The sequence below is a fragment of the Varanus komodoensis genome, unplaced genomic scaffold (assembly GCF_004798865.1).
Source record: "Varanus komodoensis strain SLA01 unplaced genomic scaffold, ASM479886v1 scaffold20_1, whole genome shotgun sequence".
Lineage (NCBI taxonomy): Eukaryota > Metazoa > Chordata > Lepidosauria > Squamata > Varanidae > Varanus > Varanus komodoensis.
Window position 1 is genome coordinate 6,297,106 of NW_025335587.1, and position 16,552 is coordinate 6,313,657.

General features: G+C 41.4%; 1 protein-coding gene across 1 annotated transcript in view; it reads right to left on the bottom strand.

Annotated features, from left to right (window-relative positions):
• Window positions 1–660: 660 nt before the first annotated feature.
• The window catches only part of FYB2 (FYN binding protein 2), a 44,499-nt gene continuing 28,607 nt past the window's right edge, over window positions 661–16,552 (bottom strand). Inside the window, exons 10-16 of the mRNA XM_044430347.1 lie at window positions 15,247–15,310; window positions 11,836–11,928; window positions 9,161–9,189; window positions 7,216–7,276; window positions 2,763–2,859; window positions 1,180–1,339; window positions 661–698 (exon numbers count right to left, since the gene is read on the bottom strand). Coding sequence (XP_044286282.1) covers window positions 661–698; window positions 1,180–1,339; window positions 2,763–2,859; window positions 7,216–7,276; window positions 9,161–9,189; window positions 11,836–11,928; window positions 15,247–15,310 — 542 coding nt within the window. The remainder of the gene's footprint in view (window positions 699–1,179; window positions 1,340–2,762; window positions 2,860–7,215; window positions 7,277–9,160; window positions 9,190–11,835; window positions 11,929–15,246; window positions 15,311–16,552) is intronic.

Below are 16,552 nucleotides of genomic sequence, written 5' to 3' on the forward strand. Positions count from 1 at the left end.
ACTACTCCCTTCTTTTCTTGCTCACACCAAGATGGTTCTTATGGTCCTCATTTTCAGCACATGCACTTTATTTCAAGTCACATTTCAGGCACACAGCACTAATGCATGCTAAAGGAAAGAGCAGAAAAAAGTGTTGATTCCCAGCACTGTTTATGGATATGGATCATCCCACAGACAGAGCATACTTCACACTGCAGTGAGTTCTCATTCTTGCTGAAAGCTTGGCACACAAGATTACACTAAGGTAATCTGAACTTTAGTGTTTGGCACTAAAACACTTCTCGGTGCAACAAGTGAATGAACCTTAATGTTCATATCTTCTAATTACTTTTGAACTGTGCTATCTCACTTTTTTGAGGAAGCTGCAAAATTCTTCCCATTAAGTGAGATGGAGATATGGAGAAGAGGAAAGGACTGCAATTTCAAACTGTTTGGGTGGCAGTATTCCCATGAGATCAGTTTCCTGAAAGAACACACCATCCCTTCATCCAGACTTCAACCTTATTCAGCACAGTAAGTTGCCAAGTATCATGGGAATTGTAGTCCAAAGCATCTAGGCGGGTTAGGTAATGCTTCATTCAGTGGGAAAGAATTGTCTTTTCTCTGGAAAAGATGTTTATGGGCTTCTACTCAAAGAGACCAGGATGCATTATGTAACACTTACCTGAAATTCAAGTGTTCTAATAGCACATATCCATCTGGGGAAGAAAAGAATACACATTATTACATGCACACTCACATGAATTTTTCTAGTAATTTAAGTAAACAAAATGTGCTGATATATGCTTAAATGCTTTCAAATACAAATTACTGTGTCCTGATTTAAAAAGGTCAAATTTAAATGGGTATCCAGGTAAATGATCCATCATTCATTTTTGGTAAAGAATTCAAATATCTGAAAATAAAAGGGCAGCAAGAACTTGACTTCTCAGCTTGCAAAGAATCAGAGGCCTCAGAATGAATGCCAAAAGACCAGCTGAAATCATTTTGGATTGAGCTGATAAACAGCTGCCAACAGATAAAGCCTCCAACTTTCTACCCAGCTTCTTCTCAAGATCCAGCATGGTCAGCAGTTAATTGGTAGGCAGAATGAGCAAAGTTTCACCCTCCCTAAGTGTTGATGTATTTATGCTCAGCTTAAACCATATGCTTGTTATTCAAAACCAACTGGATACTTACATTTGCCTTCAGAATTCCGACATATTAATTGATTACCCTCAGTAATATCAATGACATCAACTTGTTCTCCAGCTGTGATCTTCAAATCAAGTTTGCCTTTGGTCAGAGTGTTTGAACAGTGCGCAACTGCGGTATTTATTACTGTGATCTCCTTAGTATACTGAAGGGAACAGGAACTAAAATTAGTAAGGATGAAAATCTATGCATGCTTACATGGGTGCAGGTTGGAAGATTCAAAGAGCAACTTCAGATATGCACAAGGGCTTGGATGCATGTTTCTCTCCCTGATTCCTTTGAACTACAGATGTCCACACACATATTATAGTCCAGCTGTCTTTGAAAAGGTCTTACCAGGTTCAAAAATGGTCAACTATGCAAACAGGGTGGGCAACTTGTAGCTTTTCAGACATTTTGACCAACAACATGAGATCTCTACACAAAAACATCTGGGGAACTCCAAGTTGCCCACCTCCAGGATATAGCATATAGCCAACCCTTCCTTGGAAACATAGAGTGAGATGTTCAAGTCTCTGGGCCACAGCCTGTGATCAGCACCTCATATGTACCAGCTACGGTTGAGGAGGATTTACAGAGCTTGGGTTGGATAGAGATCTACTCTTATCAACTACCCCGAGTGCAGTGGAGTTCCCCACCCACCACTTTCCATAGTGGTAATGCTGCACAGAAGAGCGGACTTTGCTGCTGAGCTGTGGTGTGAGAAAAGAAGTTCCCCAAAACTGCGTAGAGTGACCTTCTGTGAGCAGAATGCTTCCTCTCACAGAGGGCAGATTCCAGGTTCAACTGAGTACGAATAGGCCATCCTGCACACAGTTTTCCAATCAACATTTTTATTTCTTCTTTTCAATTTTAACTTCAGAAGCCAATACATAAAACACTCCTTGAAATTATAAATCTTAATAACTTGGAAAAGAAACAGAGGGTGCAGTTGCTAAAATGTAGCAAAGCTGAGGGTGATTTGATTCTAATGTGCCATTCCTTCTATGAAGGCAGGCTAATTCTAGATTTAAAAGCAAATGAAACAATTTTGTTCAATTACAGGAAATAAATTATGGAACACTTGGTGGAGCTGGGGAACTAGAAACATCAACTTGCAGTATAATAACCCAGACTGCCATACTTTAAGCCATAACCATCACCACCCAAAATAGACCAAAATAGAAAGGTCATAACAATGCTGCCAGAGGATGTTTAGCAGCTGGTACAGTACAGTGTTAAATGGTGTCTTAGTGGTGTAACAACTGAGAGGGCTCATCTTTGTGTTCTGGGAAACCAGAGATGCCGTATGTATAGCAGAAAACAGTGCTTCTGGTTGGGCCCAAAACTTCAAAGGGCTTGCTCAAAGAATAGCATCAAGAAGATGCAGAGGACTGATTCCAGTATGAGGACCTCCTGCTTCATAAAGATCATGAATCTTCAAGCCCCGATATGTTTTTCAGCCTACAGACATCCTACTATATGTTTTCATGCATCGTACACTTTCAAGAGTTAACTTTGTGCTACAGGTAGCCATATCAACACCTTCCCAGTGTTTTACATAAATTAGAAAAATAGAGGAAGCATACCATGAACTTCTCTCTAAATAACTTTTCTTCTTTTGCCATCTTATTCGTCTTTTCTAAATTGAATTTCTTTACTTTGAAGAAGTGTCGAGAAGAAATGCTACCAAGAAAGTATATACATAAGATAAATCAGCCAATGACACAGGGTACTGATATATTCAATGTATTCCAATAATCCAAAAATTCCAGTAATTCCAAACAGCAATCCTCACCTGTGAGCTCTGTTGAGCTAAATAGACTTCCATAGGGTTAAGCCATATTTCTCAATGAACATAGTGAAATTTACTTCAGGCCATTCAGTTTGGAAGGTAATATTTCTGGAATTAATTGATTAAGGCAGTAAAGGAAGCATGATTTTAAGTCCAATGTATTTGCTTAACAATATTGATTGATTGATTGATTGATTTATATCCTGCCTTTTTCTTACAAAGGGCTCAAGGCAGCTTACATCATTCTCCTCCTCCATCTTATCCCCACAACAACCCTGTGAGGTAGGTTGGGCTGAGAGTCTGTGACTGGCCCAAAGTCACCCAGTTGGCTCCATGGCTGAGCGGGGACTAGAACCCAGACTGTCTGAGTCCCAGTCCCATGCTCTTAACCACTACACCACACTGGCTCAATATGGGGGTTTTATCCAATTTATTTACCTTTATGGGGACCCATGGCAATCTGGGTTTTTCACTGCTGAGAAGTTTGAAACTTATTTCTGATTTTAAAGAAACCAAAGCATCCTGTAATGCACAACATTCTGTAATTCTTTAAACAATTGTTAGTAAGAAGACAGGGAATATTACAGAGAAATGCCTGCATGGATCAACTACCCCAAGTGCAGTGGAGCTCTACTGCTCAGTGCTCCTTGTCTCCACACTCAACCACAACAGCATGTTGCACTCTCCTCCAAGCTGAGCTTGGCTTCTCCCTCCACAGCTAAGTTCTGCTCATAAAGCCCAGTGACCAAGAACCTGTACAGAGTTCCTAGAGTACCACCTCTGCCCTTATTTGCCTTAGTGACATCTGCTTGTGTGATAATCCCAAAGAGTGGGAGCCAATCCTGGCAACGGTTCTAGCTTCCTCGATCCCTCCTGTTCTGAGGTCCTGTCTGAGTGTCATTTACACAGGGAAGATATTCCATTGCACTTGGGCACCACTGCAGAATTTGCTCACAGCTCTCCCACACTTCGTAGCTCTGCTCCAGAGGGAAATAGAAACAAAGAAACAGAGAAACAGAGCGAGTCAGAAGGGGTCTCCCGGGCCATCTAGTCTGACCTCTGGCACCAGCCGGCTCTGCTCACGACATGCCCACCAGCAATAACCCTCTGCCAAGCTGCCCTCTTGAGGCTTTAAACTTTGCGCGTGACCTTGGGTGTTGCTTACAGAGAAATATACAGGAAAGTATTAACAAATATCCCCATCTCTGCCCTTAATTGGGCCTTCTCAGTAGCTACTGTGAAACACCCTATGAAGGGAGACTGAGTTGGGTCCATTTCTGCTGCCCTTCACTTTTTACTGAAGTTCACTTTCCATATATTTGGCTGGATGCTGTCCTTATTCTGCAACTGGTATGTTTTAATTGAGTTTTAATGAATTTGTTTGATTGTGGTTTTAACCACATTGTAAGTAGCAAGGGTGCCATTTTTATTTTCCTTTTGGGTAAAAAGGTGGGGTTCATTACATTTCTGCTTTGTCAGTGCATCTCCTTTGATCCTTCTCTCTGAAAGAGAGGAATTTAAGCTTCTGGTTTTACTACGGTTCTTCAGCTTTTCACTGAAGCGGGCCAGAGAGATGTGTGGAAAAAACATGGCCTCCTAACGACATAAATGCTGCAAACTGCTGATGCTCCACAAGAGACAATGGGTACCTCAAGCTCAACCAAGATACCACACAACAGGCTTCATTTCATGCACTGCTGAATCACAAAAACATTTTCAAATGGAAACCATGCTGTTATAGTGGTACACAGAGCTGCAGTACAATAGGTTAAAAGCAGATCATCAAGAGGCTTCTATCCAGCCATAAAGCTACAAGGGTTTTTCTTTTAAAGGGAGCGTAAAGCAGATGCTAAAATTTCTTTCTTCAAATGTCACATGAATTTTTGATTCCAAAGCCTTTTCTTCCAAAGAAAGATAGCTTTATACTTTCAGTATTCAGTTATTCTCATGCAGCTGAGGAACTAATTCATTATCATGATGCTGATGTGCAAAAACAGACCCAAATCTTTACTCTCGTTCTGGCCTTATTTTATTACCTATGAAAACTAGAGGTAGCTGAATCTATATGTTCCATTTTCTGTAATGTTTGCATTTTTCCACACAAAAGGCATTTCTGTTCCATTTCCATACCATTTCACAGTTTAGTTTTGCTTTTGTTTTAAAAGCCCTTGAGAAAATTCCATGCATGCTTTTGTACTGAATTCTCTCTAGCAGAAGCATTTTCTGCAAGCACATCCCCTTAATACAGGGATGATGAATGCCTTTCAGCCCGAAGGCCCAATTCTCTTTGTCAAACACTGTTGTGGTGGTACATTCTGGTGGTGGGTTATGTCAAACCCAAATGAGTCAGGGCCAAAATATCAGCACATTGTAGCTAAAGCTCTTACTGCCAGTAAATAAGCTTTTCAGCCTTTTTATAATGGGATAAACTATGCAAAAGCCAAAAAACTACGAAGCAAACAGCTTTTGGAAAAATCAGCAGAGGGTGGAACTAGGATATTGAGGAATCTGCACCATACCCTAATATTTTATTTCCGATACTATGTGCACTGTTGTATGACATTTGTACTTATTTTTCTAAGGGAACATTGCATTGCAGTATTTGGAGATGGACAAAATCCAAAGACTAATTGCATTCCAATTCATGTATTAGTTCTGGGGATACAAATGAGGTTAGTCTTTATTAACAGTAAAGCCAAGAAAAAAATCCTCCCCACTAATTAGGATAAATGCTCCTTGGAAGCAAGCAGGCAATTGTCTGCAGCCACTTCCAGGTGAACAGGTGGGTCTATTTAGAGGTTGCCAGAAACTGTAGCAGGAGCCATGGATCTGATCCTTGGCAGATATGGGATGTCTTGGTGCAAGACATTTATTTGCAGAACCAAAGTATCTCAACAAGTAAGTGAAAGAAAGCCAAGAATGAAGAAGAAAGCCAAGGATGAAGCAAATTCCAATTATGGACTGAGTTTGCCCATTCCATAACAACCACCTACATACTCTTATCTTGAGAAAGAGTGTAAGAGGCATTCCCTGCATCTTGACAGAAACAAGGTCCTACAATTCCCAGCTGCCCAGGACATGTGGGAGTTGTAGGGCTTTCTTCAGTCTAAGCATGATTGTGCCCGAAACGAAACTTGACTGTGCCATCCACAAGGATCATTGGGTTTAATGCCCTGGGGGTGACGGAGTCTTGCACAGTCCTCCACAGAGAAAAGAAGAACGGCTGAGGAAAACGTGGGCACCCTGTAGTAAGATGAGAACTCGGGAATGCCTAAAAAGAACCAGGCTGATGGCCTGCTTTCTGCTGAGGATTCAGTCTCATCCTGAGCTCTTCCTCAGATCTAGTTCACCTTTGCTCTTCCCAACACCACCTTTTAGTAGACAGTTCAGATGCCTGCTGTCTCCTGGTGGTGTGAGATAACAAGGATGAGCTTCTCCATCAGGAATTGGCTGGCTGCCCCCAAGCCTTTCTTCCTTTCTTCAACTACCTCTTTACATTGGAGCAGATATCCCAACAAAAACAGTGGCAAGTTGACATGGACTGATTATGGTACAGGAAAAGCAGGCTACAGAACCCGTCTATACTACAATTCTCCATCACCACCCAGTTTAGCCTCTGCAGACTCTGTAAAGCTACAGATCAATAAGGGAAGCCAAAATCCCATTTTAGAAAGTCCTAGGTCCTCTCATAGCACTAGTGCTCTCATGGTTCCCATGCAAAAAAGGAGGATACTTTTCATTTACATCTGCTGTATAAATATGTCCAAATAAGCATTTCAGGACTGTACCATATCTTTTAAAATGAATTCCAACCCTAATTCAAAACTGAACACTATTATATCGGTTCTAATATGTCATTATATATACATTAGTCAGTGTATTAACATATATTTGAGCCAGTATATAAGAGAGCCAGTGTGGCGTAATGGTTAAGAGCATGGGACTGGGACTTAGGTGATCTGGGTTCTAGTCCCCGCTCAGCCATGGAGCCAACTGGTCACAGACTCTCAGCCCAACCTACCTCACAGGGTTGTTGTTGTGGGGATAAGATGGCGGAGGAGAATGGTGTAAGCTGCCTTGAGCCCTTTGTAGGAAAAAGGCAGGATATACATCGAAAAACAAACAAACAAATAAATAATTTAAAGAAAGTATTATGAATTTACGGATCTGGCAAAATGACCTTACTGTTGACAAGAACATGTGGGGGCATGAGAGGAAAAACAGGCACTACCATATCTTTTACCTACCTTGTATCATTTTTTTCCGTGTCAACATCATCATACAGCATGTGTTCACGGGCCACAACATCTGTGAACAAAAACACACAGCATATTATTATTTATCAGTTATACATAGAGCTTCCTGAGTTTTCCAGGTGTTGTATAATTAAAAAAGAAGGAATACAAGCTACCCACAAGCTTATGGTCTAACAAACATAACTCAAAAGGAAAAAAGGAATGAAGGAGGAGCAGAAAACAAGGAAATCAGACACCAATTCTTAAAAGTTATACTGTAGCAAAGCGTTTTGAGAATTCTTGTTAGGTAAGAGGGTGAACAAGTAATTCTTTTTCCATAGGAACAGTGCAAACATGGTAAGCCTTAAGCAGCTTGTAGTCTTGAACGATTGCACACTATGATCCAACTTGCGTGAAGCAGCTCAGTGTGTACAAAGCCAAATTAGGGTGCAGCAAAGATCTTGTAAGACTAATGACGGGAACTCTGCCAAAACCTGCATTGGGTTGCACGCAGTTGTAAATATTATTAGAAAACCTGTTACAGGCAGTATTTTAAACAGCAGAGACTGCTGTTTGGCTATTATTCAAAATAACCATGAATAAACTGAGGGCCAATAAACTGAGACTCAATTCAGATAAGACAGATGTCCTTTTGGTGGGTGGTATGGGTTTTTAGATAAGTGATTTTGGTCCTGTCCTGGACAGCGTTGCACTCCCTCTAAAGGACAGGGTCCGCAGCCTAGGAGTGCTCCTTGACCTGCAGCTGTCCTTGGAGGCCCAGGTGACGGCGGTGTTGAGGAGCACCTTCCTTCAGCTTTGGCCGATCCAACAGCTGCGTTCTTACCTGGACAAGCACTGCCTAGCGACGGTGACACAGACGCTGGTAACCTCCTGGTTGGATTATTGTAACACAGTCTGCATGGGGCTGCCCTTGAAAACAGTTTGGATACTTCAATTGGTACAAAATAGAGCTGCCAGGTTGCTGATGGGGGGGCAGCCATTATTCTCATATAACACCAGTCCTCTACCAGCTACACTGGCTCCCAGTTGAAGTCCGAGCCCAATTCAAGGTGCTGGTACTAACCTATAAAGCCCTAAATGGCTTTGGACCAGGATACCTGAAGGAACATCTTTCCCTGCATGCCCTCACGCCCCTTAAGATTGGCAGGGGAGGCCTTGTTCTGGGAGCCCTCTTTGAATGAGGTACGAAGAGTATCTACTTGGAGGGAGGCTTTCTCTGCAGTGGTGCCCAGACTATGGAATGCGCTCCCCAGAAAGGTCTGCCTGGTGCCGACTCTACTCTTTCCAGCGCCAGGTAAAGACTTTTTTATTTAGCCATCATTTAATAAATAAATAAATTTAATAACAATAACATTTTACATAGTCACATTTTCTCCTCCTTTCTTTTCTCTTTTCCCTTTATTTTTGAACTGTTATTATTGAATGTTTTAATTGTATTGTATATTATTATTTAATCTTTTGTAAGCTGTCCTGAGGCTTGTGCAAAGGATGGGATAAAAATGTTTTAAATAAATAAACCTTAAGCAAGGTTATTTTTAAAGGTTACTTACAAAATAAAATTACAAAATCCAATCAAACTACTTAAAATAGGAACAGTTCCACTAAAATACATTTTTTAAAAAAATCCATAGGCAGTAAATACCATTAAAACTTGTATTTAAAGACAGGTGGTTTTAAAATGCTCTTCAAGGCAACCTCAAATGGAAGCCAGCTGCATGCCTCTTGGAAGGGAATCACATAGTGTCATGCCACAACAAAGCAAACATGCCACCCTTTTTTCTTATCTTGGTGATAACTCCAAGGCGGATCATGTAGCACAGGCAGGTCCATGCAAGTGTAGGTAGTCCTTCAAGACTTTTGTACCCAAAAGCATCAAACCAAGAATTCCTCCTCTCCCTCCCCCTCAAATGTTTCACTATTGGACATGTAAGCTTACCTAAGTTTGGTACGGATTGAGAAAGGTTGCTAAAGAGGGAAGAACAGAACAAAATTATGCATTTCAGCAAGTTCATTAAGCAACAATTGATTCTGTGGAAGAACAGTGAAGGATGCTGGATAGGAGTTGGCATGTACACCCCTTTTCCACAGCACACTCTTTTTGGAAATTAAATGAGCATGTTACATCTGGTACCTAACCATATGCAGCACTATTAATAGGCATAATTAGCACTTCAAAACAAATCAGTACTATGAGTACAAAAAATAACTCAGAGAAGAAAAGTTGCATCCAAACACTTTACTTTCAATCTCAACTCTTGCCAATAATATATTTAAATTCCTAACAAATTCATTTCTCTATCACAACTGACACCCTTCTGTAGATTACAGAACATATACATTACTCCATTCAGCTATGTGCAGCATTCTACAGAAATAGGTACAAATGCCAAGTCCTATCAAGCAGCTTTGTGTGCAATAACTGCACAAGGAGTTACAAATTCCTTTTGTGAGTTGCACTATAGGCACTAGGATGGCCCCATCACTTCATTTAACAAGGCGTTATTGAGTTTTGTCCCAAGGAAATGCAACCAGTTTTAACAGATGAAAAATACAGATATTTTTATAGGCTCTTCTTTGAGTACAGTGATAATTTGACATTATCAGCCTCAGCCTTTCCATCTCCAAATGCCAGAATTAGTTCACACTCCAGTTTAGACTCCTTCCAGCTCTAGGCAGCTTCAGGTTATGTACATGAATGTGGATTTGTTTATATGATTGAACAATGGCCAGTTTATTTACCAAGAAAAAGGATACACCTGAGGGCACCAAGATTCAGTGCATTACACGTTTAATGCCAGCAGCTGGATAACCTATACAGATACTGGGCTTCACTGGCCAGGGCTAGTCCCATGCAGGTTTCTGATGGGGTTGCTGCCTCTCCCTTTTGAATTCAAATGTGGTTGTTGGACTCAGAGAAAAATCTAACCTAGAGAAACCCTTTCCCTTAGAAACACCATAGAAGCCTTAAAGTTTCAAGTTCTCAAATGTAACTGGGAATTGTAGACTACATGGAAAGGAAGGAGGAGCCAAACTGTGAAGCTCAGATTCTTTGGACAGTTTCCATTAGACATTAGTATTAGTTACATTGCTCTACTGTAAGCAACCACTCAAGAAATACAGTAGAATTTGTTGGAACAATTTTTTTGGGGGGGGGAGAACCCCATCAAACCAGCAAATGATACTAGCATTGTGCTAGATGTGGCTTATGCCAGGCAACATAAGTTACTTTAAAACAACTGGCATGACCCTAACCCTTAAATGTATGGCATACTGATGCTCTCAATTTACATGTGCTCCAGCATAAAGAAAGAGACTCTGTCATGACTATACCTCATAGAAACATAGAAACAGAGCGAGTCAGAAGGGGTCTCCCGGGCCATCTAGTCTGACCTCCGGAACCAGCCGACTCCGCTCACGACATGCCCACCATGTAGACATCCAGCCTATCCTTGAACACCCGCACCAATGGGGCCTCAACGACCTCTCGTGGAAGCCCATTCCACACCCTCGGGGTCCTGACTGTCAGGAGTTACTTCCTGGCATCCAAACGAAACCTTGGCTCCCTGAGCTTTGCTCCATTGGAGCGCATCCTGCCTGCCTCTGCAGGGGAGAACAGGTCTCTACCCTTCTCCATGTGACATCCTCTCACATACCTGTATGTCGCCAACATATCCCCTCTGAGTCTCCTCTTCTCCAGGCTGAAGAGACCCAGTTCCCTCAGTCTCACCTCATACCCCATCCCCTGCAAACCAGCCACCAACCTTGTGGCCCTATGCTGCACTGACTCTAACCTGGCTATATCCTTTCTGTAATGAGGGGCCCAAAACTGAGCACAATACTCCAGTTGCGGGCGCACCAGAGTCGTATAGAGTGGTAGTAATACCTCTCTTGATCTAGAAGCCACACTTCTGGCTATGCAACCAAGGGTGGCGTTCGCCCTCTTGACCAACGCGTCACACTGCTGACTCATGTTTAGCCTGCAGTCAACCAGTACCCCGAGGTCCCTTTCACAAGTGCTGCTCTCCAGCCACTTGTCACCTAACCTGTACTTATGACACCCATTCCTATGCCCCAAGTGCAAGACCTTGCACTTATCCACATTGAACGCCATCCTGTTGTCTCCTGCCTCCTATACCTCATGCCAGATACAGTTGTAGCAGGACTGAAAGCAGAACTTGAGTGATGGTGCTTTTCCTCCCTTTCATTATGGAGGCCAAAACATTGCTCATTTCTTATCATTCTGACTTAATGTTCAGTGCCTCTAATTCACTGAAATCCTTCTCCCACATTCTTATCCATTCCACCCAAAACCGAGGGAAGTCAGTTTCCAATTAGAACTACCACACTAAAGTTGTCCACCCTAAAGTTTCATGTAATGCCCTTGCATTGTTGTTGCATTTACAGCTTAATGTCATGTAAGCCAACCTTGTGCAAGTATTTTCTAAAAGACAAGAATGTTTGGACTTCACACTTCCATGATCTGCACTGTACTGTCCCAGTGCTCCAAAACTTTCATAGCTGGCTGAACTGAATGAAGTCAGCCAGCAAATCAAGGACAATTACTTTCAGTCAACCAACAGCTGCCCCTTATCCCCAAAATGAACAACATACCGGAAATTCTCTTTCAAGTGTGAATTTTTCATTTTGTATTTTCCTTTCTTGAAAAAATTTCCAAATCCCTTTAGCTTTTCTGTTCTGACATCACTAATAAAAAGGATAAATCATCAGATTAAAATCAGAAATGGAAAGTTTTATAATTCACTTTTATCATAATTTAAGGATGTGAAGTTGGCAGGAGCATTAATAATGGCAAAGGAAAATCATTCTGAACACAGCACAGGAACTAAGTTCTGGAATTCAACCCCACTAGCTTAGGAAATCTATAAAAAAATGATCACACAAGGACACAGTTCATGATTCCAAATAGAACATCCGTGTTCACATTTCTAAGTACTAGACACAAGCAAGAAAAATACGACATAAATTAAAATTGAATTCTGCCTTTCTACCAAGTGGTGCTAGAGATGACTATCCACCAGAGACAAAGCAATAATCAAAACATAAAATCAGTTGATAAAAAATTAGTACAAGTCATCAATATACCTAATTAGCAAAGGAACTAGTCACCAACATAGCTGATTAGCAAACAAACTGAGATCAAAATTCATGTTTAAGGAGGAAAATGGGATAACTACACAGATTTGTTTATGGAAAGTAAAAGAAGGGTACATGGGAGGATTATGTGAAAAATGATATTTCCCTGACCCCAACCCCATGAAATCCCATGAATAAGGAAAGGACTGTAAGTCCTGCCTAAAGAAAAGGCAGAAAGGCACAGAGTAGAGAACAGGCAGGCTTCCCTTGGCAGCGAGTTACACATTCCTTAGGAAGAGACACTGAGAAGGCATTTTCTCAAGTTTTTGCCCATCTTGCTCTGTTTGGGAAATCCCCAAAGCCATCTTGGCTTTAAACTAAAGGACTAAACAAAAGTGCTCCCAACATTTGATCCCACAGGGAAATTCTCACGTTAACTACTAGTCCTGATATTTTCACCTGCCCAATTATCCTGTGAAATAGGGGCATAGAAGGCTAAACCAAGGGCTCAAGGTTTTCCTATCTGTTCATAACACAGAATTGTCTGCTAGAAAGGATGTTAATTATTTTAATGGGGGGAGGAGCTAATTGGTTTGGAGCAAAACAAACAAACAAACCAAGATTGGGTATTCTGGTATCACAAAGATATTTCTTAAATAGCAGATCTTTGTTAACAAACAGAACTCAGAAACCCCTCTTGTAAAGTTGGTTCCCCACTACCAACAACCCTCTAGTCTACAGGTGGAGAATGGAGACTGATCCTGCTCCACAGCAGTGCTGGTAGCCAACTGCTGCCTGGAGAGACTACAAAGAAAGGGACACTTAACAGCAAAGCAGCGCTTCTTTCAGAATTTAAGTAACTGTCTGGACTGACCAGACAGAAAGGATGCAGTCAGCACTGTAAATCCAGTGATTGGCTTTGCATGCCACACTGATTCACAGGCTTAGCAGATCATCTGAACCCAGAATGGTTGGTCATCGTACCTTTAAATTTAGCTTCTAAGCCATGCTGACAAGTCATGGCTTGTTATATGGTTTAATTAAGTCATGGTGGCTTGTGAAGTCATCGGAACCCAGATGCAGCAGCAACAACCTTTCACATGTTTGCTCTTGCCAAACAGTACTTGGGGAGAGTTAGTATAGGCTTCCATCCCCTGCCATGACTATGACCTGCTTTGGACTTGCTGTGGCTGTTTCCCCTCAAACCCCTTTCCCCCAGCTCTTGAAAGCCAGCTGTCAATTCCACTTTTGCAATTTCCCTTCTTACTGTTACAAGCTGTCTCTTGAAGGTGCCTCCGAAGTATTTTGCAGCTACTGTCCATGTTTGCCAAATCTTTTTAAAAACCATCCACCACCTCCAATTTTTGCAATTAATTTTCTGAATCCCAAACAACACATACTGCAAGTCACAGAGACACTGTGAATTAAAATGCGGTTCATGCTTCTACAGCTGAACAGTTATAATTATTGTTGTCCTTATACAAGTCTAAACAGCGTAACAGTGCATGCAGAAGTCTAGAGAGAGTCTCACCCACCCCCACGTTTGTAAAAAGCAGTGAGCTGCCTATTAGGTATACTGTACTTTACTACCTACCCCAGAGGCCAGTTGTAACACAGCCTGAATAGTCACACACATTAGACATAGACACCCCTAGCTTCTTCTTTCATCCTGTTGAAGAAAAAGTTGGAAGGCCACATTTGCTAGGATGGCTATGAGACCCGGGCCATGCAGTACTCCAGACACAGATCTCCCGAAAGACGTTCACTGGGCAGCAAACAGCCTTTGCTGCAACTTCGCGTCACTTAGTGGTACAGAATATATGCATATTCCTGCCATGCTGTCTCTGAGCGTGGCTCCTGGGACCAGAGTAAGGATGCTTCATAGAGCAGCATAAACCAATGCCCTGACCCAGTCAAGCGTAGGTGAGCAACCTGTGGCCCCTGGCCTACGTTCATGTGGTTACCAGTCTGGTTTCAAAAGCCCTCAGCAAGCAGTCAGTTTAGACATCTGTCAAGAGCCATTTCCACTTAGTAGGAAGCCAGAGGAAAAGAAAGAAAAGTTGGGGGCAGAAAGAGAAGGAAAAAGGGGTGGCCCGCCCACTCTTACTTTCACTCTGCTGTCTCGAGCTCCACCTATCACCTTGTGACTGTTGACAGAAGAAAAATATTTTCCCACCACAGCACTGAAGTCACATTCAAGGCTCTGAGATATTCTGTTTTATTCAAGTGTTAACTAGCAACCTCTCCCAGTAGCTCCCATGTTCTGTGTCTACACTGAAGTAGACCTACGTGAGAACACACACATCATCTAATAAAACAGCTTGGACAAGTCTGATTCAGGTAAAGGTGGTTTAAAAATAGTAAAAATCAAATGGTGATGTAAAATAAAATAAAATAAAATAAAATAAAATAAAATAAAATAAAATAAAATATTCCCAGGTCATTAAATTCTGGAAAGTATGTGTAACACAATGTATACCTCAAAAATGAATCGATTCATATTAAATACCATGCTGTGTTTAAGCAAGAGTTGGCTGCAGCAGCCCTTTTGAATGATGAACACACCGTTGTGGCTCGTTGTACCACGTGAACCTGGGGGCTGGGGGCTATGCTTGAACCTTGCCTTGCCCACAAGCCCCAAGTTTGCACTGCACACTTCAGCTGCACACTGAATGTGCCAATCCCTCCAAGCACATGTCAACGTGCACCATGTCTTAACATATGCAAACTGGGTCAGTGTATAATGGTACAAATATTTGTCTCATACAAGCCTCATAGTCAAGGAGCCATGGTTGGCCACTGTTCCCTGTTGAGTGTGCTCATAGTGAAAACGTTTTCTCTTCCTGATGTGTTACAAGGATAAGGCACCTAGTCAGTTAAAAGACTATAATATATCATTATATTATGATATAATGACAAGACACTCACTTTGACTTGACTGAATTATATGCTTCACTTTGAACATCCTCATACGTTTCTTCATAGGTAGCATCTGGAACTTAATACAGAGGAAGTTATCGTTGGATACAGTGGTGTCCTTAAGCTGAGAGAACTGCTTTCATTGGCAAATCTAGCATGCAGCCTCAAAAGCTGTTCTGGACACTGGGAAATCCTCTGCAGCAAATTTTGGGATGGCACAGGAGACTGCAGACTCCATTGCCTTTGTGGACATCTGCTGGCATGACATCAGATTTGACCCTCTTTCAAAAATTTTGAGTTCTAGTAATGAAAGTGAAATGCTGCTCAGGACTAGCAAAACTAGTCAATGAACAATAGAGTATTTATTATACTTCAATATTAAGATAGCACAAGTATTTCTGGAGCATCCAGCTGAAACCTTGAGGTCAAGTGTGGGTTGGCTGGGCAACAGCCAAAATAAACCACTATATCTCCAAAGTTCAAGAGATTTTAAAATGAGTAGTACAAATAATGGCAGTTAAGGGTTAATGTGAAGGACACAGAACTTAAGATGCCAATGGAAGGGCAGCAGGACAGAACCACTGGAAGTGGATGTTTATTGTGATATATCTTATATGATCAGTCATGAGGAAGGGAGTTTTCCTTTCTTGTTAAACAACCATCTAAAGAAGCTTTTCAACACACAATATCTCTTCCCACAGTGTGTGGAGTATAAAATGAATGCAGGCATGTTTGCTACATAATAATGTCTCAAAAGAATAAATGCATTAAATTCTACAATGTCTTTTTACAGTCTATTGTACACAGGGGTTTCCTTAAGGTAAGTGCACAGCATGACAATTGATTTCATGGGGTCAGGGGAAGCTGAAATGTTAAACCCTAAAGAATTATACCACAAGCCTGAAGGTATTTAATGTTGTGTGAATTAGACTCCAGCTTTTATATTTGTTTTATTACTTATTAAACGTATGTCCTGCATTTCTTCCAAGGAGCTGATGGGGATGTAAATGACAGCTCCCTCAGTTTTTATCCTCACAAAAGTCAGTTAGGTAGAAAGTTGGTGACTGGTTTAAAGTTACCCAGTGAGTTTCATGGCTGAGTAATGATTTGAATCTTGGTATCTCCAGTCCTAATTTGACATGCTAATAAGAAAAGGAATAGCTGTGGGCAAGCTTCACACACACACTTTATTGTAAGGAAAATTGTGAGGTGAAAAGATGGGGTGAAATTCAAATTCACAGCATTTTACAAGTAGAAATATTAATATTCCAAATAAAGTGGGGGGCCATTGGAAGGTGATAAGCCTTCTTTCTAT